General features: G+C 41.0%; 1 protein-coding gene across 2 annotated transcripts; it reads left to right on the top strand.

Annotated features, from left to right (window-relative positions):
• Positions 1 to 119: 119 nt before the first annotated feature.
• On the top strand, positions 120 to 10,400 carry LOC136686711 (uncharacterized). 2 transcript variants are annotated; one of them, XM_066660639.1, is made up of 3 exons: positions 120 to 212; positions 429 to 487; positions 8,511 to 10,400. In XM_066660639.1, exons 2-3 carry the CDS (start codon positions 469 to 471, stop codon positions 9,851 to 9,853), a joined length of 1,362 nt encoding a protein of 453 aa, XP_066516736.1. In that variant the 5' UTR covers positions 120 to 212; positions 429 to 468; the 3' UTR covers positions 9,854 to 10,400. The 2 variants fall into 2 exon arrangements, with proteins under 2 accessions (XP_066516736.1, XP_066516737.1); XM_066660640.1 differs by having other exon boundaries at positions 158 to 203.
• The last annotated feature ends 16,802 nt before the right edge of the window (positions 10,401 to 27,202 follow it).

Genomic DNA, 27,202 nt, shown 5'->3' with positions numbered 1-27,202 from the left:
CCTACCGACTCTCAATGTCTCAACCAATCAAAGAGTCTGTGATTGCTGATCTGTTAGTGCTACAGGAAACCCAATGGACAACCACAAGCTTCTCTTTTCTAACGTCATAACACAATGGACCTGAAAGAGCTGGAAAATTGTAAAGTTATTATACACACCTCTTGTGTTGATGAACAGAGGAAGGAATTGTTGGAAGGAAATGTGTGAGTACTGTGAGTAAAGACTTTTATAAATCCCTATCAGACATATTTTAGATTCCTGTGAAATCTTGATTTTCTAATCTGCTAAATGTCTGATCACTTCAGATATGTTTTGAAATATTAGCTGCCCATGGTCTATTGTCAAACCACTGAACTTTGTATCATTTCATTCCAGTGTTACTGTACTTTATGAGAGAATTAGTTTTAAAAAATGTAATATATTTTCAGGTCAATAGAGCAGCCCAGGTCTTCGCTTTCAGATACTGAAATGGCATCAGGTTATCCAGGTAAGTTATGTTTTACAGACTGAATACAGTTTGTGACAAGTTTTCCCTTTGGAATTATAAGATTCTAACTGCATTTAGAACACTTATAAAATATTGTACTTCAAAGATACTGCATTCCAAACAGCAAACCTGATACGAGGAGCAAGTCTCTTTCATACATGAAATTTACAGACCCCCTAATTATATTCTAAATGTACAATATCAAAACCCTATCACATTTGTAAATCAGTTGTTTTTGTAAAAGGATGAATGCAAATAGAACCTTCTTAATCTTAAGACCTCATTTCCCCTTGGAATTAAGAAAAATGCACTGAAAAATGCAACATAAACAGTTTACTCATTTTTTGATTCAAATTAGTGTTGTAACAGATTGTGACACATATCAGAAAATTACATTTTCTTTTAAATCTATAGATATATTATTTTTATAGTTTTATAAGATTTTTAAAAATTATTTACTTTTTAAACATTTCTTATTTTAGGACAAATATACATACTTTATATATATATATATATATATATATATATATATATATATATATATATATATATATATATATATAAACATTGCCTACTTTGAGAAGAACAGAGGTCAATTTTAGTCAGGAACAATAAGTTCAGATTTCCTTTAGATTGGACAGCAACTAGTGAGTCTAACAAACATGCCCAGCAAATCAGTGTAACAGCTTGATGTAAAGGCAGTATTATCTTAGAGTTTATATAAAAAATGCTCACTCTGGATGAATCAATGAATTTAATATATATATATATATATATATATATATATATATATATATATATATATATATATATATATATATATATATATAATTCAGGCAGATTATTTATGAAGTATATGACTTAAGAATATAAGAATTTTACAAAAATTGGTAAACTTAAAAATAATCCGATGTAAATTAATAAATTATTTAATATTTGTCACAAATCTTTGAAAAATTACAGTTAAAATCTAACATAGATCTTCCTCTTCTCTGTTCCTTTTGCCACAGTCACCAAGCTGTGAGGTCACATGACACAGAATCTGGATCTGATTGGTCCTCTTGTGTGTATTCAAAGTGTTGACTGACTCACAGATAGAGCCCAATAGAACAAAGTTAGGGCTTGATTTTGGAGGTAGAACATTTTTTTCCCTAGATAATGAGTCCAAAGGTGCATAAACCTTAAAACTTAAAAAAAACACTAAAATACAACAAACATTATGTTCAGAAGAGATTTGAGGAGATTTTGTTCTAAAATTTCCAAAACTGTAGTTTAATAAATTATTTAAAAATGCAGACAAAATTAAACTAACATTCTCACCTGGTGTTGTGCTAAAACATGTTTTCATCAGATAAACAGCTTTCATCTCTGAGAGAGAGGAGGACATCAAACTCCATTCACTCACTTCAGATCAGACACTTCCACAGCTGTTTGTGTACATCAAACAATGGGTCTGAAAGGTTGTGGAGCTAGAAAGAAAAAGCATGTACTGAGAAATGGAAAAAGACAAGAGGAACAGAAATTGCTATTGTTTGTGGGTGATGCTGCAGGTTTAGTTGAACTGAATGGAAGCTGTGCTAAATACTAAGAGTAGACATGATTTTAAGATTTGTACATGAAACTGTGAAAAAAAATACACTGATGTGCAAATAATTAAAACCATATATTCAATGGAAAATAGTACAAAGATAATATTTCATATATTTAAACAGATAGATTTCAGCGTTCTTTTTAAAATATTTACACATTTTAACTTTGATTCCAGCAACAATGGAATGCTATAAAATTTAGTTAATTGACAAAAGGTGCATGACATAACTGGGATTAAAAAGTGTCCCAGAGAGGTGAATCTTTCAGAAGTAAAAATGGGGAGTGGTGAAAGACTCCACGGGCAAATAGTGCAATAATTCAATATATTCAGTATAAAACCTAAAGTACATAATATCATTAAAAGTTTCATAGAATCTGGAGAAATCTCTAAATACAAAGGGACAAGGCCCAAACAAGTATTGGTTTGCCATATTCTTCATGCCCTCAGACTACACTGCATTACAAACAGACACATTTCTGTAGTGGAAATCACTGCATGGTCTCAGAATTTTGCTGCACGGTATATCGTTTTTGTATCGTCAATGCAATATATATTTGCAATATATATTTGTTCAATATTTGAACAAAATGAGCAGACGCCATCTCCAGCAAACTGCTGGTGGAAAACTAATGTGTGGCCGCTTTTACTACACAGTCTGAGTTTATCACTGTTATAGAGCGATTGGTGACGAATGTTGTCTAAAAGAGTTCACTATACATGTCAGGACAGGGCAGGCTGATGGAGGCAGACACAAATGCAATAACACAATAAACTTTATTTAAACAAAAAGACCTGGACAGAGAGACCTGGACAGATAGAGCGCTAAACAGAGACCTAGACAGGGAGAGTTAAACAGAAATACAGAGGAGACACCTAGATAGGGTTACTGAGACAGAGAGACTTAGACGCCAAGACTTTGCTAAAGAGACCTAGACAAAGAGACTTAGATAAAGAGATCTAGACACAAACTGAACCGGGGTGAACAAAAGGTACAAACAGGAACTGACAGACTTGAGGGCAGAGGAAGAAACAGACAGACCTAACAGACATATGAAGGGAAGGTGAAACAGACGAGAGAGAAACAGACCAACCAAACAGGCAAGGGAGAAAGAGAAAGAAAGAAAAGGGAGAGAGAGAGAGAAGTGCAGACACAAAGGAACTTAAATACGCACAAGAACACCTGAGACAGGTAACGAGGGGTCAGGATTACAAAGGGGACACAGATGGAGACACTGGTGAGAGGGTGGAGCAGTGGCGGATGCTGGTATTTCAGTGGAAGCTCAATTTCGGCCTACATCATAAAATGTGTCGGTTTATTTATACATAAATTCTACCCTCCGTTCGTTTTCAAGAAAATGATCTGTGACCCTGTCGTACCAACAAGGCGTCTTTTCCAGGGACTTGACTAGTGTCCTCTCAATGGCCAGCAGAGCTAGGCTGCTTAAACGGCCTTGGCCCATGTGAAGTGTGTCCGCCTGTGAGTGCTTTGTGACGGTGGAGGGGCTCAGCAGCACCCGCTGGACAGAAACTGCGATAGAAGTCAGAAAGAGTGATACAAGTCAGTCTCCAAACACAAGCAGCTACAAAAAACCCACCAGAAAAAGAAGCTCGATTTGTCGCTAGTTGTTTTTAACAAAGAAAATTCCTCTAAGAGGTTTAAGAAAGTGTCCGGTTCAACTCAGAACAGAATGAAAATGTAATGCTCCCATGGATCTTGAATCTGGAATCAGGAATCTGAAAGCATAAAATCTGCAATTGAAAAATATAAAACTCCAAATATCAAAATATATCGGAAAGTGAAACATGAAACTAAATTATCTATTTAAAAAAAATCTAAATAAGCCTTAATTCTAAATATGCCTTAAAGGGGACAAATTCTCTCCCTTTTCCACACGTTAACACAGTTCTGTGTCTTAATGTGTCACATCCTGGCACTTTCTTGTTTGTTTTCCTATCTCCGCACATGGTTTTGTTTATGTTCATTCTCCGCCTTTGTCCCGCCTTCTTTTTCCTCGTTATTCGTGTCAGGTGTGTCTAGTTTGTGCTGTTATTTAAGCCCTCTTCCCTCACTTCCTGGTATCGGTCATTTTGTTTTTGTTTGTTTGTTTGTTTGTTTGTTTTCGTTGTCGTTTGTTTCTTGTTTCTCGTTTCTGATTCCTCGTTCCTCGTTCGCTCCCTTGCTCCTTTCATGCACCATTCGTCTTTCTCGTCTAGTTCGTTGTTTCTCTAGCTTGTTTTCTCGTTTCACCTTCGGTCTCTAGCTTGCCCTGTTTCCTGCTCTTTCCTATGTTTATTAGTTGTTATTTCGTGTTTAACTTCAAGTTCGTTTGTTTTGTTATCTCTTTATTAAAACTATCTGTGTTGTAGCGAGTGTGTCCGCCTCCCGTAAATTCAACTCCTCACGTCCCCCGCGTGACAGAATGACCGATCAAACTAAGGACGCAGCCAACACAGCTCTATCCCTAGGTGAGACCATAAAGACCCCGGAGGATCTACCCCCGGAGGTAACTTAAGGACTGATGATCAGCCTACCGTTTTGCAGTCGGTCATGGGAGTACCCAGCGAGTTTGAGAATGGACTCAACTGCAAGGGATTTTTATTACAGTGCCGACTGTACTTTCAATTTTTAACCTGTCCTGCTCCACCTGAAATTGTCCAGGTCCTCTTTGTTAAGAATCTACTAAGAGGAGAGGCGTTGCAGTGGGCAGAACAGTTAATAAATGTGAAGGCCCTTGAACTCACTTTTGAGACATTTTTAAATCTGATTGAGGAGAGATAATCACAACCTGCTCCCGAGGACGTCTCTGCAGGAACCCAAGCTATGGAGCGCAGATCTGCCGGTACCCCTACTTCCGAGGATAACCCCCTCAGGTCCGGGGAAAATCTTGGGGGGGGTTATGGGTAGGGGCTGTTAGCCTCCCACCTCAGGACAACGGAGGTGAGGCTAACAGGGGCGCACCTCTGGGGGAATCCCTCAAGAGTGTGCCCATCGGTGCCCCCAAACCCTCTAAACCCACAACTCGTGCTCGGCGAGCAGCACGAGCACCTGCCTCGGTAGACGTCTCATCTCCTGCCCTCGAGAGAACGGCGTCTCCAGCCGCTTCTGTCTTCGTAAGCGCAGCGCCAACGGCCGCTTCTATCTCCTTGAGCGCAGCGCCTACGGCCGCGCCTGTCTCCTTGAGCGCAGCGCCTACGGCCGTGCCTGTCTCCTTGAGCGCAATGCCTACGGCCGCGCCTGTCTCCTTGAGCGCAGCGCCTACGGCCGCGCCTGTCTCCCTGAGCGCGGTGCCTATGGCCGTTTCTGTCTTCCTGAGCGCGGCGCCTCCGGCCGTGCCTATCTTCTTCAGCGCGGCGCCTCCGGCCGCGCCTGTCTCCATGGACGACGTCGCAGCTTCTTCTGTTTCCGTGGACGATGTCGCAGCTTCTTCTGTCTCCATGGACGACGTCGCAGCTTCTTCTGTTTCCGTGGACGACGTCGCAGCTTCTTCTGTTTCCGTGGACGACGTCGCAGCTTCTTCTGTCTCCGTGGACGACGTCGCAGCTTCTTCTGCCCCCGTGGACGACGTCGCAGCTTCTTCTGCCTCCGTGAACGTCGTCGCAGATCCTTCTGCCTCCATGGATGACGTCGCAGATCCTTCTGCCTCCGTGAACGTCGTCGCAGATCCTTCTGCCTCCGTGGACGATGTCGCAGATTCCTCTGCCTCCGTGGACATCGTCGCAGATCCTCCTGCCTCCGTGGACGTCGTCGCAGTTCCGCCTGCCTCCGTGGACGTCGTCGCAGTTCCGCCTGCCTCCGTGGACGTCGTCGCAGTTCCGCCTGCCTCCGTGGACATCGTCGCAGTTCCGCCTGTCTCCGTGGACGTCGCTGCAGGTTCCCCTGTCTCCGTGGACGTCGCTGCAGGTTCCCCTGTCTCCGTGGACGTCGCTGCAGGTTCCCCTGTCTCCGTGGACGTCGCTGCAGGGCCTCCGGTCTCCGTGGACGTCGCCGCAGGGCCTCCTGTCTCCATGAGTGCGGCTCCCTCAGCCACTCTGTCGTCGCAGTTCCGCCTGTCTCCGTGGACGTCGCTGCAGGTTCCCCTGTCTCCGTGGACGTCGCTGCAGGTTCCCCTGTCTCCGTGGACGTCGCTGCAGGTTCCCCTGTCTCCGTGGACGTCGCTGCAGGGCCTCCGGTCTCCGTGGACGTCGCCGCAGGGCCTCCTGTCTCCATGAGTGCGGCTCCCTCAGCCACTCTGTCGTCGCAGTTCCGCCTGTCTCCGTGGACGTCGCTGCAGGTTCCCCTGTCTCCGTGGACGTCGCTGCAGGTTCCCCTGTCTCCGTGGACGTCGCTGCAGGTTCCCCTGTCTCCGTGGACGTCGCTGCAGGGCCTCCGGTCTCCGTGGACGTCGCCGCAGGGCCTCCTGTCTCCATGAGTGCGGCTCCCTCAGCCACTCCTACTCCTGTGACTTTGGCTTCGGCCGTTTCTGCTCCTGAGACTGTGGCTATGGCCGTTTCTGCCCCCGAGACTGTGGCTACGGCCGCTCCCGGTCTAACCCGTAGGACGGCCCCAAGGACTTCGGGGCCGATCCCCAGAACTGTGCCCAGGCTGGCTTCTCAGACTTCCCCACAGACATTTGCCAGCCCTGGGCACCCACCTATTGTTTTTGTTCCAGTGTCTGTTCCTGTCTTGGTTCCTGTCTCTGTTTTTGTTCCTGTATCTGTGTCTGCTTTTCTTTCAGTTCCGGTCCCTGTCACTATACTCGTGTCAGTCCCTGTTAAGGTTATGGTTCCTGTTCCCCTGCCTAGTCTTGTCCCAGTTCCCTTGCCTCAATTCCAGTCCCCTGTTAGTTCTGTCCAGTCTCGTGTCCAGTTCCCTGTTAGTCCTCTCCAGTCACCAGTTAGACCCTCTGTCCAGACCCATGTCCAGTTCCCAGTCCCGTCACGTGTATCTGCTCCTTTCCAGTCTCAGTCTCCGTTTAGTATTCAATCAAATGTCCAGTCTATCTTTCAGTCCCCTGTCTCTACTCCTGTCTTCTCTCGTTCTCCGTCTCTTCTCTCTAGTTCTGTCCAGTGTCCGTTTAACTCTAGTTACTTGTTCCCTGTTACATCCTGAGTCTTTTGGTTTCATGTTTGTTTTGTTTCTTCTGGCCCCTCCTGCGCCAGCTCCTGGAGAGTCTAGTTTTTCGCGCTCCGGGAGTTGCGCGTCTTGGGGAGGGGGGGGGTGGCGTCTGTCACATCCTGGCACTTTCTTGTTTGTTTTCCTATCTCCGCACATGGTTTTGTTTATGTTCATTCTCCGCCTTTGTCCCGCCTTCTTTTTCCTCGTTATTCGTGTCAGGTGTGTCTAGTTTGTGCTGTTATTTAAGCCCTCTTCCCTCACTTCCTGGTATCGGTCATTTTGTTTTTGTTTGTTTGTTTGTTTGTTTTCGTTGTCGTTTGTTTCTTGTTTCTCGTTTCTGATTCCTCGTTCCTCGTTCGCTCCCTTGCTCCTTTCATGCACCATTCGTCTTTCTTGTCTAGTTCGTTTATGTTTCTCTAGCTTGTTTTCTCGTTTCTCGTTTCACCTTCTGTCTCTAGCTTGCCCTGTTTCCTGCTCTTTCCTATGTTTATTAGTTGTTATTTCGTGTTTAACTTCAAGTTCATTTGTTTTGTTATCTCTTTATTAAAACTATCTGTGTTGTAGCGAGTGTGTCCGCCTCCCGTAAATTCAACTCCTCACGTCCCCCGCGTGACATAATGAAACACCTGTCAAGACAGAATCAGGCCAAAACTCTGAAACGGATAAACAAGGATCCAAAAGTGGAAAAGGTCTGTAAGCGGAAAAAAAACACAGCTGAAAAATATAAGACAAATATCAAAATATATTTGAAAGTGAAAAAAAAAGCTAAATTATTTATTTAAAAAATATTCCAGACTTGAATCAAAATTCTATTTAAACTGAAAATAATTCATCCTACACTTACTTTAATATTGAATACAGTGCTGTATTTTTATAGTATAATCTCAACATTTGAACTTTCATTTCAAGGTATTTTTTTCAAATGAACAAATCTTTTGTCCCTAAATTAGCTCCAGAGAGAGAGAGAGAGAGAGAGAGAGAGAGAAGCTGGATCAGAGTGGACTGCTTAACTAGACTCTGTACTGGGTGTCCATCTGTACTTTAGTGCACTGTAAAACACAAATGAAGAATGATGTCCTCTAACGAAATGCTAAAACTAATGTTTAGGTTGTGTGTGGTGTGTCTCTCTCCTGTATGCAACTAAACTCACATTAAACAGGAACATCCCCACATTAGAATCAGTTATTCTCAATTATTTAACAGCCTCAATCCATGTAGTATATGCTATCACATTAATGTCCTGTAAAGATCAAATTCAGTATTAAAATGTAATGTATTCTTTGAGTTTTACATTCTTAATTTCAGTTCTTTTTCTGACTTCCTCTGCCCCCTCTCAGTGTGTGAGGAGCTGAGGCTGGTGATGCTGGGGAACACTGGTGTTGGAAAGAGTGCAATAGCCAACGCTATATTAGGAACAGAAGCCTTCAGAGAAACAGAAACCAGAGTGAGTGAGATCCAGAGAAGACCAGTGCACCATAGAATCATCTCCATCATCGACACTCCAGGAATCAACAACACAGCCCTCAGTCCAGAGCAGCAGGAGACTGAAACAGAGTGCTGCATCTCCCTCTCTGCTCCTGGTCCTCATGTGTTTCTGCTGGTGATCAGAGCTGGGAAAATCACAGAAGACGACAGGAATGCTGTGAACTGGATTCAGGAGAAATTTGGAGAAGAAGCTCTGAAGTTCACCATGGTGCTCTTCATTGGAAAAGAGGAAATGACCAGTAGACAATTCAAGGAGATTTTTCAGGATGTATGTGATTCCATTACAAAATGTGGAGCTGATTATAGTCTGATCAACAGTAAGAGCGAGGTTAATCCTGCTCAGATCACAAAGCTGCTGGAGAAAATTGAGACCATAGTTCAACAGAATGGAGAACGTTATTACAGTCAGAAGATGTACAAGGCAGTACAGAGAAAAAGAGTCACAAAGAAAAGAGAGACAAGAGAAAAAAATGGAGCAGAAAAGACCCCAGAGTTTCAGGTGACATTGGATAAATTCTCACTTGAATGTAAGGCAGCGTTTCAAAATAAACAGCTGAAATCAGGAGACTTGACTCTTCAGAAGAATTATGATTATACTTTTAAAATAATCCTCTTGGGTGATTCCTACATAGGGAAGAGTAACCTGCTGACACGTTTCATACGCAATGAGTTCTACAATGACATGAAGGCCACCGTTAATTTGGACATTGCTACTTGCAGTATCGAAATGGATGGAAGGACCATAAGAGCTGAGATTTGGGACACAGCAGGAACAGAGCGTTTTACAGCAATAAGTATACCATATTATCGGGGTGCAGTGGGGGCTCTTGTGGTGTATGACATCACTAAATACTCTACATATAAAAATGTGAAGCATTGGCTAAATAACCTAAGAGAACATGCCGACAGTAACATTGTCATCATGTTAGTGGGCAACAGGAGTGACCTGAGGGAGCAGAGAGAAGTGCCTATTGACGAGGCCAGAGCCTTTGCACAGAGAAATACTCTATCTTTCATAGAGACGTCGGCTTTGTACTCCATAAATGTTGTAGAGGCTTTCACAAATCTCCTCATAGAAATCTACCGAGCCGAATCACGAAGGCAGAACGCAGACAGGTCTAAACACAACAATGTGGTAAACCTCTGTGTGCCAACTTCTACAAACAGGCGAAGAAGATTCAAAAAGTGTTGCTAGAACATGTACACCCCAATCGTCCCCCTTTCTATGCTACTGCTACTGCTACTGTTTTGTCCCTTGTTTTTTGAGGTTAAAGTTCATTCCTGAATTTTCAGTTGATTTTTGACTTACCAATTTATAATGCTTTTTTAGAGCAAAAAATATGTTGTCTATAATTTAATCAAAATTATATTTTATTCCACTACATTGCATTTCTATACTAATGTTCCCTAAGGCTCGTCTGAAACTCATCTGAAAGGTGATCAGGCATTTTCAATATATGCCCCAAGACTTTAGAATAGTCTACCGTCCAGTATTCACCCATCTACCTCCATCTCAGTTTTTAAATCAGGTCTAAAAACACACTCATACAAACTTGCTTTGGAACAGTGAGAGACTGTCTAACATGAGGCATTTTATGGTTGTTTCATTTACCTCTGATCTGTTTCTTATCTGTGTTTAATTTCCTGTTACTTATTTTAATATATGTTATTCATCTGATTCATTTTACCTGTGTAATCATGTGAAGTCATTAGCCATTTGTATGCACGGCATTTTGGTCAACACAGGTTGTGTAAAGAGTGCTTTCTAAATAAAATTTACTTACTCACTTACTTAAAATGTTTTATTTACTCCACCATAAGAAAAAGTTAAATAATTGTAAGAAATAAAAACAAATTCTGCTCTTGAAGTGGTGCATGAAAAAAGCATTGCCTACAGATCTTTAAAAATCTACCACTGCAGTGCAGTGTATACAACACTGACACTTTTAAATCTTTTTATACTCCATCTCTTTCCTCATGCTTCTGGACTCTTTAGATTTCAGAGTCTTTTGTATTAGTTCTTTGTCATCACACTTTTAAAAGCTGAGAACTGAAACAGTGTAAGAAATTAGTCCAAATGATTGCAGTGGATGCTAAGCCCATTCCCTACCTAAAGACACTAAAAATGTCATGTATCAGGGCCACATAGACTTCAGATGAATGGACAACATACATTGTTTACCTAAAAGGTTAACATCATTCTCTAAACACACACTCATTAGTCAGACCGATCATGCATGAAAAATGAGGCATTGTTTCCATGAGATAAATAGAAAACAAACACCTCAAACCTCAAGATGTATGGGTCAATGGGTAAGAAAATGATGTAACTGTGTGTTTTTATTACATTAATATGTAGTGTACTTGCCGCTGCAGGTAGGGTCACTGCCAATCAGCTTCAGTGTCCTGGGTGTGATCACTCTCTGAGAGGAGTGTGGTATGTTCTTCACCTGTTTGTGTGAGTTTCCTCTGGGTGAAAACACAAGTTGGTAGGTGGGTTGGCTGTATGAATTTATCCACAGGGTATGCTCTAGAGTCTAGACCCACAGTGACAATGATCAGGAGAATATACACTGAGGATGAACGGATTAATACTAAACAGAAGGCTAGTCATTACTAGTAGGCATAGAACTAAATAGAAACAAATACAATGAATAGTATGAATCATCTTATATTTCCAAACTGTCATTTTTCAGTACATTCAGATTCATTTGCTCCTTGCTCTTTTATGTACTTTGCACATCAGTTCATTTATTCACTTTATTTATTTTCTTCATTTATTCGACTGTTTCATTCCATTATATTCCTGAAATCCAGATATCTAAAGCCCATAAGACGTCCCTCAAGGCTCGCCCTAGGCCTTATACTTCACTGTTTTTTGCAGTCAGAGATATGTAACAATGTATAACCTTGATCAACACTGTGTATAGTATTTTTTTTTTTTTATCCTGTTATTCCTCTTATTTATTTTTCATGAACCTCTTAAACACAGATCCAGGTTGCAGAGGCTAGTAGAGAAGTGTAAAGGGTGGATCCCACATCTTCAGGAACAAGGGATGGGAACAGATCCAGGACACAGAGCTTCTGGACAAGATGGACATATTAGTGGACATATAAGAACAACAGAACCTACACTACAGAGATGTTTAAAAAGACTCACATAAGCTCTAAACACAAATGTGTAAAAACTGCTGCTGGATGAGGAGTGACATTACTGACAATTTGTGGAGCAGCAGGAGCCTTTCAGTACAAACTGCTAGGATAGAAATGACAGTAAGAGGTGGAAGAGTGTTCAGCAGGAGTGACAGTGTTGATAAAAAACTCATGAATAACATTCTATGTTCGATGTGCTAAACCTGAAAATTATTCTTAATTCATTTATTCATTCATCGTCTGTAACTGTGCAACAAGGTTACTTAAGAGGATTTGTCTTGTCATAAAGGAAATGTTTTCATCCTCAGATGAGCTTTAGTTCCACTCCAGGGACTCTGACAGCTCAGGGAACAGAACTAAGGTACACACTGCATCAATACCTCAGAAGGTCAAGAACAGGCACAGTGCAAAGACTCCATAGTGGGGTCTACTAGGGTTAGCTGGGTTTAAGATGGACATGGACTCAGAATGGAAGGGTACAAAGGCTATGCAAACCTTACCCTTAAAAGGGGAGCTAGTGTAAAACAGTAAGTGAGCGAGGCAGTATTTCCACTTGATATGTGACAAGATCAGTGAAAACACCCCAACTGCTCCAACACAGACTCACGGTGAACTTGGCTGACAAACATGTATCTTGTCACCTGTCGACCTCGGTCCCACACAAAAACGTACTGCCAACAGCTTGATTTTCCTGTATTCAAATCATGAAGTAAATTTTGCATCTGTGAAAAAGTCAGGACATTCAGAACAGATCTGCTTTTACAAGATGGAAAAATACAGAAACATGATGGGTGAGTTGATACATGTGCTGTAGATTAATGGGTGATATATATTGGAAACCATTAAAAACAGTTTTCTTACTTGTTTGTAGCTGTTACCAGTTAAAACTATGTATTTCAGCTCTGTTACACCCTTTATACAAAATATACAGTTCCACTGCGTGTTTTAGAAATACAAACTGTTAACACTGCTAAGAGCAGTTGCACTGAATTCTGATATTTATCGTATAAATATTTATTTATCGTGCCGCTTTCACGGGAACAGGAGCGGCTGGAGGCGCCGTTTTCACGGGAACAAGAGCGGCTGGAGGCTTCGCTTTCACGGGGACAGGAGCAGCTGGAGGCGCCGCTTTCACGGGGACAGGAACGGCTGGAGGCGCCGCTTTCACAGGGACAGGAGCGGCTGGAGGCGCCGCTTTCACAGGGACAGGAGTGACTGGAGGCGCCGCTTTCACGGGGACAGGAGCGGCTGAGGGAGCTGCCTTCATGGGGACAGGAGCGGCTGAGGGAGCTGCCTTCACGGGGACAGGAGCGGCTGAGGGAGCCGCCTTCACGGGGACAGGAGCGGCTGAGGGAGCCGCCTTCACGGGGACAGGAGCGGCGGGCGCCGCCTTCATGGGAACAGGAGCGGCGGGCGCCGCGTTCACGGGGGCAGGAGCTTATATTGCTCGCAGGGCATGTGCTGGAGCTGTAGAGGGTTTAGGGGGCTTGACGGGCACACTCATGAGATCCAGAGGTGCGCCCCCGTTAGCCTCACCTCCATAGTCCTGAGGTTGAAGGCTAACAGCCCCTACCCTTAACCCCCCCAAAATATTTCCCCGGACCTGAGGGGGTAATCCACCATCAAGGAGGTGACTCAAGCACGCTTCTTACGCCGGTTCCTCCGATTCCCGCTGGAGTAATCACTCGATTTAAGAGTTGACTCATCTGGTAGAGGATAAGGAACCGCGCCGGGCATAAGTTGGAGCCGGTGACTCCATTCCGAAGCCGTTCTTAAAACCTCCTCCACAGGATCTTTGGGGCCTGTGCAGAATGGAGTCCGGCGAATAGCACACCTCGCAAATGGATAGTTTGTGCTAGCTGTGTCCTTAGTTTGTTCGGTCATTCTGTCAGGGAGACGCAAAGGGGCGGACTGACAGAGGCTGACGCACACGCTAAAACACAGATATTTTATTAACGAAAGAATATAACAAAACAAAAACAAACAAACTTGAAAAGAGGAAACGAAAACAAGGAACAACTAACTAGAAATTAGAAAAACATGAAACAAGACAACTTGCAATGGGAAACGCACAAAACAACACAACTTGACTTGGGGAAAGAAACGAGTAAGAGAACGACAGAAAACAAATGACTGATAACAGGAAGTGACAAAAGGGGACTTAAATACTAAACACAGACGAGACACACCTGAGACAGATAATGAAAGGGCAGGGTAACAAATGAGACACAGACGAGGAGGCAGAACAAAGGCAGAACAAAGGCGGGACTAAGGCGGAGACATGAACAATAACAGACAAGACCATGTGCAGAGAGAGCACATGGCGGGGAAAACAAACAAGATTGGGCCAGGATGTGACACATTTATTAAACCTGTTCATAAAATCAACTGATATCCACATATATATTTTAATCAGATTCGTCTATACTGTGGAAGTTTTTAGTGTAATATTTTGCTCTTCTAACATTAAAATTTTCATGTGTCTGGCCTGTGGCTGACCCTGCTCTTCGGCCACTCTCCCCCAACAGGTGGCGAAACAGTACTCTCTTAAGTTATCCAGGATAATCAGTATCACCCGTCCCTGGCCTTGGTTAAAGAGAGCCCTCTTATGCCTACACTGTACTAGCTGGCAATTTGGTAACACACTTTTTTATCCCTCATTACCCCTGGGTCTCTCTGTTCTATTTGTGCCCATGGCTTTATCCTCACCCTGTCTCTAGGAGTGTGACTTACCTGGAGGTGTGTGGTTGACACATTTCCCTTCTTGATACTGGAGGTGCCTAAGCCTGTAGACCCCTGGTCTAGTTTTCACACTTACACAGGCACTACCCCCGTTACAGTTTGGATATGCTGTAAATATGAAATTAAAAGTGCTCCTCAATGTTACAGAGAGAGGAATGTATTCAGACACTTATTAATAGAAGCTTGATCCAGAGGGTAATACAAGTGTCAGCAGTCTATTATAAAAATAGGTGCAGGGTGATGTGAAACAGCCCAAACAGCAATTACACAAAACAATTCATCCATAATCATTTTCGTGACTGCACTGGAACACCATTTTGGACAAAGGTCCAATGATCTTATCTCTACAGTTGGCTCATAATATCTCAGGACTGTCTCCTGGATGACACTGAGGTCAGATGGAGGGGCAGTGGAGAATGTAGCTTGTGTGTCCTCTAGAGTTTGAGTGGAGATCTCAGTAAATATCTAAGATGGTGTTGTTAATATTAATATTATTACTGATCCACAAGGACGGAACTGAGGATTGTTCTGTTGGGGACGGCTGGATCAGGAAAGAGTTCAACAAAGAATATCATCTTGGTCTGAGAGATGTTTACAGAAGGCTTATCTCCTTCGTTTGTGGTCACACTGAACAGCAGGAAGATCTTTGGCTCTTACTACACCAGAGAGATGTACCATAACACTCAGCAGAGGCTTAAAGAAGAGGAAGAGAGTAGGAAAGAAGAGGAAGAGAGAAAGAAAGTGGAAGAGTCGGTGGATGCTGATGAGATAAAGGAGGCAGATAAAGAGAAGCTGCATTTTCTGACGTGGATTATGATGTCACATACTAAGTTACATGTAATGCTGGGAATAAAGCTGAATATTAAAACTTTTTTAGAACCTGAACACTCTGTTGGAGGAGCTGGTGATGGTGCCAGGGTTTACAGCAGTAATCATGACAGAAGGATGAACAGCCACAGTAATCACATGAGAAGAGCAAGTAGCAAAGAGATGTTATTTGTTTCTTTTAACAGCTCCTGTTGCAGGGCTCCGGTTTCAAAAACACACTTTGAAGGTGGATTGGCGACTCAAAAGTGTCCGTAGGTTTGAGTGTGTGAATAAATCTGTGAGTGTGTGTCGCCCTGCAAAAGAAAGGTGTCCCCTCCAGGGTGTGCTCCCAATTTTTTGATCTCACAACGACCCTGAATTTTATAATAAAACCTTCACTCCTCTGACGTTTAACACCTGTCCACACCCCACCCCTCAGGACTAGACACCGGACCTGGGGGAGGGGAGGGGGGGTGGAGGAGCAGAGATATTTCTGTTGCTACTCCCTCTCTTTAGAATTCTCCCATAAACACATCTGAGACTGCACTGATCTGTCCGTGTTCAAACCACTTCCCAAAACTCACCTTCTCAGATCTGCTTTTATTGTCTGAGGTTTGGTCAGTTTTGTAAAGCTCAGTTTTCAGTTTTGCTCTTTACTGTGATTGTATTGTTACTTTTTTATTAAATTGCATTTTATTGTAAATGTTCCTGTGAAATTTTGTTTCCAGTAGTTGGCTTTTACATGCATATAAACAAAAGTTAATTTGAGCGCCCTGAAAGCACCATATCAATTAAATTTATTGTTATTAATTATTCTTTTATAGTTTATTGTTTTAGTATATTATTTCATGTTCTCATATCTTGTATGGGAGCAAATTTTATGTCCTAAAACACTGGGAGTAAAGTATCTGTCATGAATGGTAAACCAGCTGATTTATGATAAATAAATATATATATATATATAAGTATGTGTGATTTCCGCAGGGTCTGGTCATGCAGAGAAAGCCTCTCAGACATCAGCTACAGTTAATTCAATGCAATCAATGAAAATATATATTATTATATTAATAAGGCATTATTAACTCTCTCATTAAGACAAAACTGCAATGAAAATGTCACAGACAAAAATAATAAAGTCTTTTACCAGGTATATTTTTTTTTGGAGAAAACTCCAATTTTTCATTCACTCTCTAAAGCTCTGAAGTAAACTACATTTCTAGACCTTTACTCTGTGGTGTTACTGTAGGGTTAACGTTATGGTGATGTCTAGGGGAAGTAAAATAGATTTTTCATGCTTGGTTACCAGAAATTCATATTAAACATCAACATAATGTTACATATACTAAGTGCTAATTTATATTTAGTGCACATTGTATGAATAGCAAGGACTGTCTTTTTTAATTAAACTGTACAAATTTACCTTGAGACCAGCCTGGGAGATAAAAATGATGGACTTGTAGGGTCTGTTGACTATGTTTGGTCTAGAGGTAAAATATATTACAGACATATATCAGTGTTTAACATTGTAGAAATATAAAATGAAACTTGTTAAAGTGAGTAAACAATGTGTTTAATAATCCAGTGTTTATAAGAACTGAGCTTTCCGTACTTTCTCTGTTGGCTGGGGGCACAGGGTCCTGGTGGTTATCACACTCCCCTCTGATTTTCCATGTTCTCCCAGTGTCTGCGTGTGTGTCCTCCCACAGTCCAAGAACATGGAGGTTAGGTGAACTGTGAGTGTGGTGTGAGATATGGATGGTCACTATCCTGGGTGAACCGATGCAGTCCTCCAGGTGAATGAGTGTACACTGGTGGAGAGTACACTGTCCGCGTTTGGCTGTCATTACTACCCACCCACTGAATGTTATTTAATTAAAAGTGAATTAGTGCATTGTAACTGCAGCATAAGTTCCGTACGTTCAAACATATACCTGTGATGTCATTAAAGCTGTATATATTTGTTGTGTATTTATCAGTGCCTATGATCACCATTGTCCCTCGTCTCTTGTGTGTTTCTCCTGGTGATCAGTTCAGCTGTGAGATTTACTGAGTCGGTAGCCATTGTATATTGTGACGCATGTGGAATGACAGCCAGTTCACCAGAGAGTGAAGGGAACGGTGATCAGTTCTAAAGTGAGCATTCAAAACGAAGCAGTATGGTACAGGGCATCAAGCTTTTGAGGGGTACTTTTGCCCGCAGACTGTAAACTGTATCACTGTGATCAAACAAAGGGAGTAGAGTCATCTGAATGAAGATGAGTTTAGCATCTAGGGTGAAGGAGGATCTATTTCTGTATAACAACCCAAGTTTAGCATTAACTTTTTTTTAACTTTATGATATGATAAGAGATTGACAAGATGCCTAGGTATTTGCCTAGACACTAACACACCACCACGTCAGTGTCACGGCAGCGCTGAGAATGATCCAGCACCCAAATGATACCTGCTCTCTGGTGGCCCTGAGCATTGACGAACAGGGTCAAATGGGGCTATCAAAGTATGCAGAGCAACAGAAGGACTACAGTCTGTTATTGTAGAACTCAGTGGCGGATGCTGGTCTTTCAAGGAGGGGAGCTCAATTTCGGCCTACATCATAAAATGTGTCGGTTTATTTATATGTAAATTCTACCCTCTGTTCCTTTTAAAGAAAATGATCTGTGACCCTGTCGTACCAACAAGGCGTCTTTTCCAGGGACTTGTCCTCTCAATGGCCAGCAGAGCTAGGCTGCTTAAACGGCCTTGGCCCATGTGAAGTGTGTCCGCCTGTGCTCCCACGGATCTCTACACCAAAGGATCGCTGATTCTCTCATTTCGCTGTCAATCAAAAAGGGATTCTGCCTCAGACAGATCATCCAATCATCATGCAGAAGCTGAGCATCCGGGCCAGCCGAGGCCAGCCCACTGCCCCATAGACCCCCAGAGACGCTGAGCGTCTGATGGGCGGGACAATGCCCAGCATTTATCCAATGACTCGTCTCGTTTTGCTGCACTTCGCTGCTTCGCTATTGAACTCTGTGGAAGCTCAGCATCCTCACTGTTTAAAGCACTGTGAAGGGAATGATTGAGAGGAACAAAAGTGTAGCACGTTGTAGTGCACATTTATTCAATGACATGTACACACAACAGTATATATTTGATCACTTATTTTTTTACATTTTAGGGAAAGCTGAGCTTCCCTTGCAGTCTTAGAGCAATCGCCACTGGTAGAACTACAAAGTGCTCCTGCATCATCAGTGGAGTAGAGATAAATCGTCACATCAATGTCAAAAGTGGAGGGTGCAAAACTCCAGGTGGAAAATACAAATCTGCAAGTTTTGTGTGTATGAGTATACCTTTTAACAATATTGTAATAACTGACAATATCTGTGACAAGCCACACACTAAAAGTGAAAAAAAAGAAACGAGGAAAGTTGGTACAATTTCATAACAACATTCTTTTTCAGAATCATAATCAGGAAACCAAATTAGAAGCATGAATTAGGGCTGGTCAATAAATAAATATCAATATATATCACAATATAAACTGTTTCAATAACAATGATATGATTTTAAACACATTTTCAATATTTTAATTCTGATTATTTACAGCATCTGTCACTGAGTGACCTTCATTACATGGTGCTGTCGTCAGTTCATTGCACTCAATTTTAAAGTTTAAAAATAATACATTTGACAAAGCCAATAGGTTTATGTTTAAAACTGATGTCATGTTTCTCCTTTGCTCTTGGAAGTTTTTCTGTGGTTTTATGTTCCTGTTGATATCGGAATTATATATCGACCAAAATTTTGAAAATATATTGTGATATAAAATTTGGTGTATCGTCCAGCCCTAGGATGAATACAACTGAATACTTTTTTTTCCACATTATCTTCTTCACATAAACACCTACATATCACCCCACATCCAACACCTTAAGAAAACACTGAAATCACTCAAATTTAAATTCAAAGGAAAGAGAAAGGGATGAACAGCATGCATATATTTTCAGGTTTTTCAGAAAGTAACAAAACTACTTCCTGGAGACAAGTATTTTCAGAAATATAAACACAGGCGTGTTCAGTTAACTATGATAATGTCCATGTCTGTCCCTCCTTATGATGCCCAATGCAGTCACTCTTAATCAGGCTCAAGGCCTTCACAGAAATATATTATTATATGCTCTTAAGAAAAAAGAAATCTTAAAAATATATACAGCCCTTTAACTGCTGTGATGGTCTCAGTAGAGTCCCACATCAGTGGATCAAGAGGGAAATCTATGCAGTGGTGGCGAGTTGTAGGTTTTGACTGGACTGCACTCCATCGGCTCTGGTTCTTCAAAGACCTTAAATAAAATATAAATAGATTGAAAAAACGAATGTCAAAGATTGTGTCATGGACTCACACTACAGCTCATAGTCAGAACTGATGAAGATTATTTTAAATTATTCAGAAGGACAGACTGTAAGCTGTGTTTACTCACTGGAATAACCATGTCATTCATCATCTTCAGCAGACCTTCCCAGTGATTCTTTTCTGCTTCTGAATAGATTTCCTTCAACAATTGTACATTTCTGTCAGGAACTGGCTGTGGTTTTGCCAATTCCTTAACACATTCCATTAGAAGTTCTTCTAAGTGGGGATTTTGTGTGGCTTCCTTGATGAACACAATCATCTCTTTTGGAGAATCTCTGGAATACATCTGGCCCATAATGTTCCAAATGACAGAATAGAGGGGGATTGCAAACTCAATGATATGGAACTGCTTTTCATTAGTGAAAATTCCACCAGTGTGCATGGCAATGAGTTTACAGTCTTCATCAAAGACAGGAGATCCAGAAGAGCCTTCACTTAAACATGTGTTGTATGTTGCAATAAAATAATTGACCCCTATGACCTCAGATTGTGAGTAACTAGAAGAACGTTTCACACTAAATTGAAGAGAGTTCCCTGTGTCTTGGCCAGTTGTTTGATGTGGGACTATGCAGGACACATCCTTTCTTTTCTCATCAGTCTCAGGTTGACCAATGATGCATATTCCACACTCTTTTGATTTGAAAAAAAAAAAATCCTGGAGAAGTCTGGGTAATTTGGAAATTTCCTTAAAATTGTTCTGCAGCTTCAGAAGTGCCAAGTCAATATAACTTCCACTTTTATCTCTTCCTTTAAAATAAGCAAAAACTTCTGAGCACAGTGGAAACTCCTTATCTAATGCTCTTCCACTTCTCAGGTCAAAATTAATGGTAACTGAACCTGTTAGCTTTCTTGTGTAGTGGATGTTGCATATACCGCAATATATAAATATATATTTTATATATATTTATATATTGTGTTTATAGCGTTGACCTTATTCCAGCTCTTATGATTACTGATCTTTGACCAATGATAGTAATTAAAATTTATAATTGACTTAAGCACTTAAAACGTTAATAATTAATTTGAGAAATAAATAATGGTCAGCTAAGTGAGATCTTCAGGATCTTCAGACTTTTAATGAACAGACTCCACACACTGTGATTTCAAATAATGAAGGTATTTATTAACAAAAAGAAGAAGGATATTTACTTAACATAGCATAATCTTGAAATCTCACGGCATCAACGAAGGGGAAGCCGATTCGAATTTAAAGATAAGCTAGGTACTATGGCTTGTGACTAATGTGTTGCTAACTGAGGTTTAATTAACGTATAAATTTATCAAGAGACTTAATTCAATTTTCAGCTCTGGAAATGCGTAGGTTTAGCTTAATTTTTCGTCGATTCTGACCACTCGTTGGGTACAGAGGCTCTCTTAGGTCCTGGAAGTGAGGGCGTCTCGCTTGGTTCCACAGTTCTCCCGCGGAAGTTTCCAGGCTGAGTCAGCGTGGAGTTGTTTCCTCTTTGGTCGAGTCACCTCGGGCGTACTCGGAGCATAATGACGCAGGCGGCAGGATCCTCTCTTTGGCTCACTGTCCTGAGCAGGAGTGTCCAACCATATGGACGTTTTGGACGAAAAGTTTCGCTAGTTCCTGCAGATCCAGAACTGAAAATCGATTCAATAGGCTTAATTATTCTACGACTTTCTTCTATCTCGGTGGTGTTTCTTACTCTGGCCACGAATAAGTTCACCTGCTTTGATCAGTTGTGAGATTTAATTTAGATTGGGCGATAAAACATAAACACAATTACAAGAAAAGAAGGTATTCAAATCACTCGATGTATTCGTAAATTTCTTTCACACTAGCTAACTCAAGACGTCTCCTGGGAGCTTAGTGAGGTCCTTCAAAAGTCTTTGTTCGTCGGCGTGGAGAGGAGGAAACGTCTCGCTTCGAGAGGTTAAAAATTAAAAAGAGAGAGTAAAGCAAAGAGAACGTGTAAGAGCATTCAGAAGAGCTTCAGAATAGGAAGTTAAGAGAGAGAGAAATGAGTCGGGCATTCTCTTTTCAAAGGTAGCGCGGTCACGCCTTATTGGGAGGTGTCCTTCCTTTGATTGGATCCGGGGTACGAGGCTCATGTGACTGGCTTCCCGAGAGAGGAAATGGGGAAGAGAGGGGTCAGAGATTCAAAAAGAATAAGAGAGAAAATTTGTGTATACCAAAATTTCTTATACATGTTAGTGACATATCACAATGAGTGTCCTGGATTATTAATATCAAACATCTACATATAAATTTATTTTGGGTACGTCGAGCTGACGCCCCACTACAATATCATGTTAGAAGATATTAATTCGTTTTCTTAGTTAGAGACAGAACTTTCTTTCATGATTTAAAACAGTTATACACATCACTTCATTGGTTGGTAGATGTTCATCTGAGGACACAAAGAGTGACATTCATACATATCGCGTACACATATTTATCAGAATTTGATTAGTTTTTGTTATTGTTTAGGTGACCTCGGGCGAGGCGTAGTTTCGCCAATGTCCACTTGGGGTCGCTGTTGATCCATGCTGTTTGTTCTTTGTGGATGAGTTTCCAGGAGTTCAGTGCAAGGTCAATTCTGGGGCCATCTGTTTAGTTGGTCAGGAGATAACGTTCCGCCACTTAGGCGTCACTCGTCATAAAACGGGATTGTTACTCATAGTTATTCCTCACTTTGTTTGAAGTTCCTTTTTGCCTAAAAGCATAATCAACTGGGTTTGTTATCTGGGGCCGTAACCAGTCGTCCTTTGATGCAGGCTTTAAGTGAATTAGTGTGTGTGTGTTAAAACGGGTCTGTGCACACACATACACAAAAGAATGTGGGATTCTGTTACAAATTAGAGTGGAGAGTTCCTCACTCAGAATTCTTCATTTCTCGATCCATACTCCACTACACTTGATTGGCTTATGAAACTTCCTTCAATTACATGTGCACTATTTCCAGTTTCTCCACTTTTAACATCTCTGAGAATGGTTGAATACTTTTAACACAATTCTTCTGCATTAATTGAAGCTGTTTAGAGGATCTCTTAAATTGCTTACACAATATTTTCAAAATTTCATCAAAGTCGGGCATAATAATTGTTTCCTTTTGAGAGTTTCTTTCTCCTGATTTTTCATTAATTCCTGTCTTGTTTGTGTTTTCTGATGTATCTTTATCAGCCGTTGAAGGCTTAGTGCGGGAGTCTGAAGCAGATGCTTTTTGTTTGTCAGTAGGTTTTCCTTTTTCTCCCAGCGGCAGACAGATTTCATAATTACGGCCCTGAAGACTTTTAACATTCTGATTGATCTCTATTGTTGTTTTGTTATTAGTGTCATGCAGTTCACATCCATCTTCTGATACACTCTCAGCAAAACGTCCATCTCTCCTCATGGCTGATGCAATTGTCTCATCGCTGTCTGCGTACACACAGAGGGTTTTGAACTGATTCCTAACTATTGCACTGCTGACCACTTGTTTAGTCTTAGTGGTTTTGCCTCCTTGAGAATTAACAGTGAAGGTGATCCACTCTCCACTAGGTCTTTGTGTCTTTTGGAGATCCTCTGCATCCTCTGATTTCTGCTTCTTCACTTTGGATTGTAACATTTCTTCTTTCTCTTGCTTTTCTTTTGGGAAGGTGTATATGGAGAGTGTTTCTTTATCTCTGATTAGGCTACAGGGAAAATGTTCTGTAATGACACCATCAGTGGTGCTGTTTTCTCTTTCAATGACAAAGGGATGGTACCCCACGCTTTGCTTGAACTTATAACTTAATTCTAGTGACTGTAACACTGTTCCAGATGAGGTGCAGTTGACTTGAAAATCATGATCAGGCTTTCCATGGAACCGGAACTGAAAAGAATGTGAATGTGACATCTACAAAATACAGGAAAAATAAAAGAGTAGTAGTCACTGAATTTCAGAAGACATATATACAGTTGGCTATGGAATACACATTGAAATGCAGGAAAAGCAGCACAGTATGGTAGTTGGTTTCTTATGAATGTTCTTGGTGACCTTTTGTGTGAGATTATTAAGCACAACACGTTGAAATATGTATTCGTAAGGAAACGGTATCACTAAGAGACTTTGAATTAGAAATTTGAATATTATTTTAAATCTATGTCATAGCATCTGAAGTTGAATTTTAAAACAGAAACTGCATTTTAAATTTAAAAGCTAATAACAGTGTAATATGGGTGGCACGTTGGTGAAGCAGGTAGTGTCGCAGTCACATGGCTCCAGGGACCTGGAAGTTGAGGGTTCGAGTCCCGCTCCGGGTGACTGTCTGTGAGGAGTTTGGTGTGTTATCCCTGTGTCCGCGTGGGTTTCCTCCGCGTGCTCCCGTTTCCTCCCATGGTCCAAAAACACACGTTGTTAGGTGGATTGGCAACTCAAAAGTGTTCATATGTGTGAGTGTGAGTGTGTGTTGCCCTGTCAAGGACTGACACCCCCTCTAGGGTATGTTCCTGATATGTGCCCAGTGATTTCGGGTAGGCTCCGGACCAACTGTGACCCTGAACTGGATAAGGATTACAGAAAATGAATGAATGAATGAATGAATGAATGAATGAATGAATGAAGAGTGTAATATAAAATCTGAAGATCAATTTCTCAAAACTCAAAACTCCAAATTGATTCAGTTCACTAGAACAGCACTTGTTGCCAGTGCCAGACTTGGGGGATATCTGGACCGACAGCGAGAGATACACAGGCCGTGAAGCGCTGTGGATGACTCTGTGGATTAATGGAGAGAAGAGACACCAACATTTGTCTCTACCAGCCCAGCGCCAGTTTATTTCTGAGCTGCGCATGCTCCTAGATGAAAGCTATTGTTTCTCCAGCAGATCCACTTTGACACATTAGTGCCACCCCCCGGCAGAATGGGGGAACTTTACATACAAAATTAAAATCTTTATAGAAAAACTGTAAAGTTAAAGTAATTCTGAATCTAAAATAGAAATAAAACAATAATTAAAAAAAAAAACTTTGGGGGTTGTCTGTTTTTATTCCAACTTTCAAGCAAAGAAACCTCCTGTTTCAGCTTTTTAACTGAGGCAATTTCTTGACCCTCTACACAATGTTGTTAAAAATGATACTAGGTGAGTGTCAACATCCTACTGACACCACATAAGCTCAGTTTAGAAGACAAAAAAAAAATGAAGAGGAGATCTTACAGGGCATAATTCAATTAGTGGATGTGGATTGCAAATAGTATCTCTCCATAATCTTGACCACTTTGATGATAAAGTGCATGAGCATATGTGCAAAATCACTACTCTGGAGACAGCGCTGCCTTTGAAGCTGAAGGAAAATCATTGGATACCAGCAAACAGGTGGGATTAATGTGAGCTGGTTAAAACAGAAAGGGTGGAGATCAAATACTGCACCATAAACCGGTAAAGCTCTGCCTAGACCTTCGTGTTTGCCTGCTCTGTCTGACAGAATATGTCAGTATTTGATTTACTTGAATGGAGGGTAATGCTGCTTCCGAAGAAGCTGCAGAATGTTATAATGCTCTGCTGCCTCTGAGGCAAATTATTTTTCATTCATTCATTATCTGTAACCCTTATCCAATTCAGCGTCACGGTGGGTCCAGAGCCTACCTGGAATCATTGAGCGCAAGGCAGGAATACACCCTGGAGGGGGCAAATTATTTTTCTGTACATTTTAATTATGTTTGCTGCCTCTGAAATAGATACAGAATATTGTACAATAATGCTGTTTTGAGGCAGAGGCAAAGACAAAGCACTTGATTGCTGCCTCTTAGGAAGCATAGCATTTTTGTATGTCATGGTGCAGCTTCTTCAGAGTCCGTAATCGTAAATCAAGTGTGAAAATGTACTTTCTCTGAGGCAGCAGAATTTTATTGTATAATTTTGTAGCTTCCTCTGAGACAGCAATCTTAATTCAAACTTGCAGGAAAATGCTTTTTTCAGAATCTGCCTCAGAGAATATGCCTCATCGTCCTCAGAATCACTGTTACATTATGCTCCATTCATTCATTCATTCATTATCTGTAACCGCTTATCCAGTTCAGGGTCGCGGTGGGTCACTTCTAAAAATGCATCACTTCTAACAAACTATGAAACAGAACAAAGTGTACATTATACTGCACATTTATTTCTTCCAGAGTCATTTCTGTCTAGGCAGAGCTTTACTGGTTTATGGTTTAGTATTTGATCATCTCCACCCAGTCCATGTTAATCACATTCATTCATTCAGTAAAGAATTTTAATATAGCCTGTCAGCCATCTACATCATTTCAGATTTATCAGTCTCCAATCATACAGTATCACGCATTCTTACACAGTTAATGCATGCATTATTTTACCTTGTGCTGAAGTTAAAGTAATATTTTTGAATTCTCTGATATTCTGCAGGTTCAAGGTTTTTTTATATGCTCCAGGCACTGTGCCAGGGTGGAGCTGAAATTCTAATGACAGCTAAAGAAAAAAGAAAAATGTATAATTTGGCAATTATAATGAGAACAATTTCACATGCCCACACCTCTAAGCTGTCCCAACAGGAACACAAACCTACAATGTCTCGCTGTCTTGTCTTATTTATCCAGTGTCATATGAAGCTTTTTTATTATTTAAGTTATTTTCTGAAATCTGCATTACTTCGCCTGTTGTGTACCTGTATGATGTATAGTTCTTGTGTAGTGTGGTGTTGCTGGGTAAATGTGCATATGTTTGTGTGTGTAGCTCCTCTGTAACGGATGTTGGTGTGTGTTAGAGGTGTGGTCTTACTGTGACACTGAAATGTGTGAGTACTGTGAGTAAAGACTTTTATAAATCCCTATCAGACATATTTTAGATTCCTGTGAAATCTTGATTTTCTAATCTGCTAAATGTCTGATCACTTCAGATATGTTTTGAAATATTAGCTGCCCATGGTCTATTGTCAAACCACTGAACTTTGTATCATTTCATTCCAGTGTTACTGTACTTTATGAGAGAATTAGTTTTAAAAAATGTAATATATTTTCAGGTCAATAGAGCAGCCCAGGTCTTCGCTTTCAGATACTGAAATGGCATCAGGTTATCCAGGTAAGTTATGTTTTACAGACTGAATACAGTTTGTGACAAGTTTTCCCTTTGGAATTAAGAAAAATACATTGAAATACTCAACATAAAGAGTTTACTCATTTTTTAATTCAAATTAGTGTATATATATATATATATATATATATATATATATATATATATATATATATATATTATTTATATAAAAAACAACATTGCCTATTTTGAGCAGTACAGAGGTCAATTTTAGTTAGGAACAATAAGTTCAGATTTCCTTTCAGATTTGGACAGCAACTAGTGAGTCTAACAAACTTGCCCAGCAAATCAGTGTAACAGCTCGGTATAAAATATATATTTATATATATATATATATATATATATATATATATATATATATCTCCATCCAATATCTGTAACCGCTTATCCAATTTAGGGTCGCGGGGGGTCCAGAG

Source organism: Hoplias malabaricus, chromosome 2, assembly GCF_029633855.1.
Source record: "Hoplias malabaricus isolate fHopMal1 chromosome 2, fHopMal1.hap1, whole genome shotgun sequence".
Lineage (NCBI taxonomy): Eukaryota > Metazoa > Chordata > Actinopteri > Characiformes > Erythrinidae > Hoplias > Hoplias malabaricus.
Note: the sequence above shows the minus strand (reverse complement) of the source record. Positions and strands in the feature narration are given on the sequence as shown.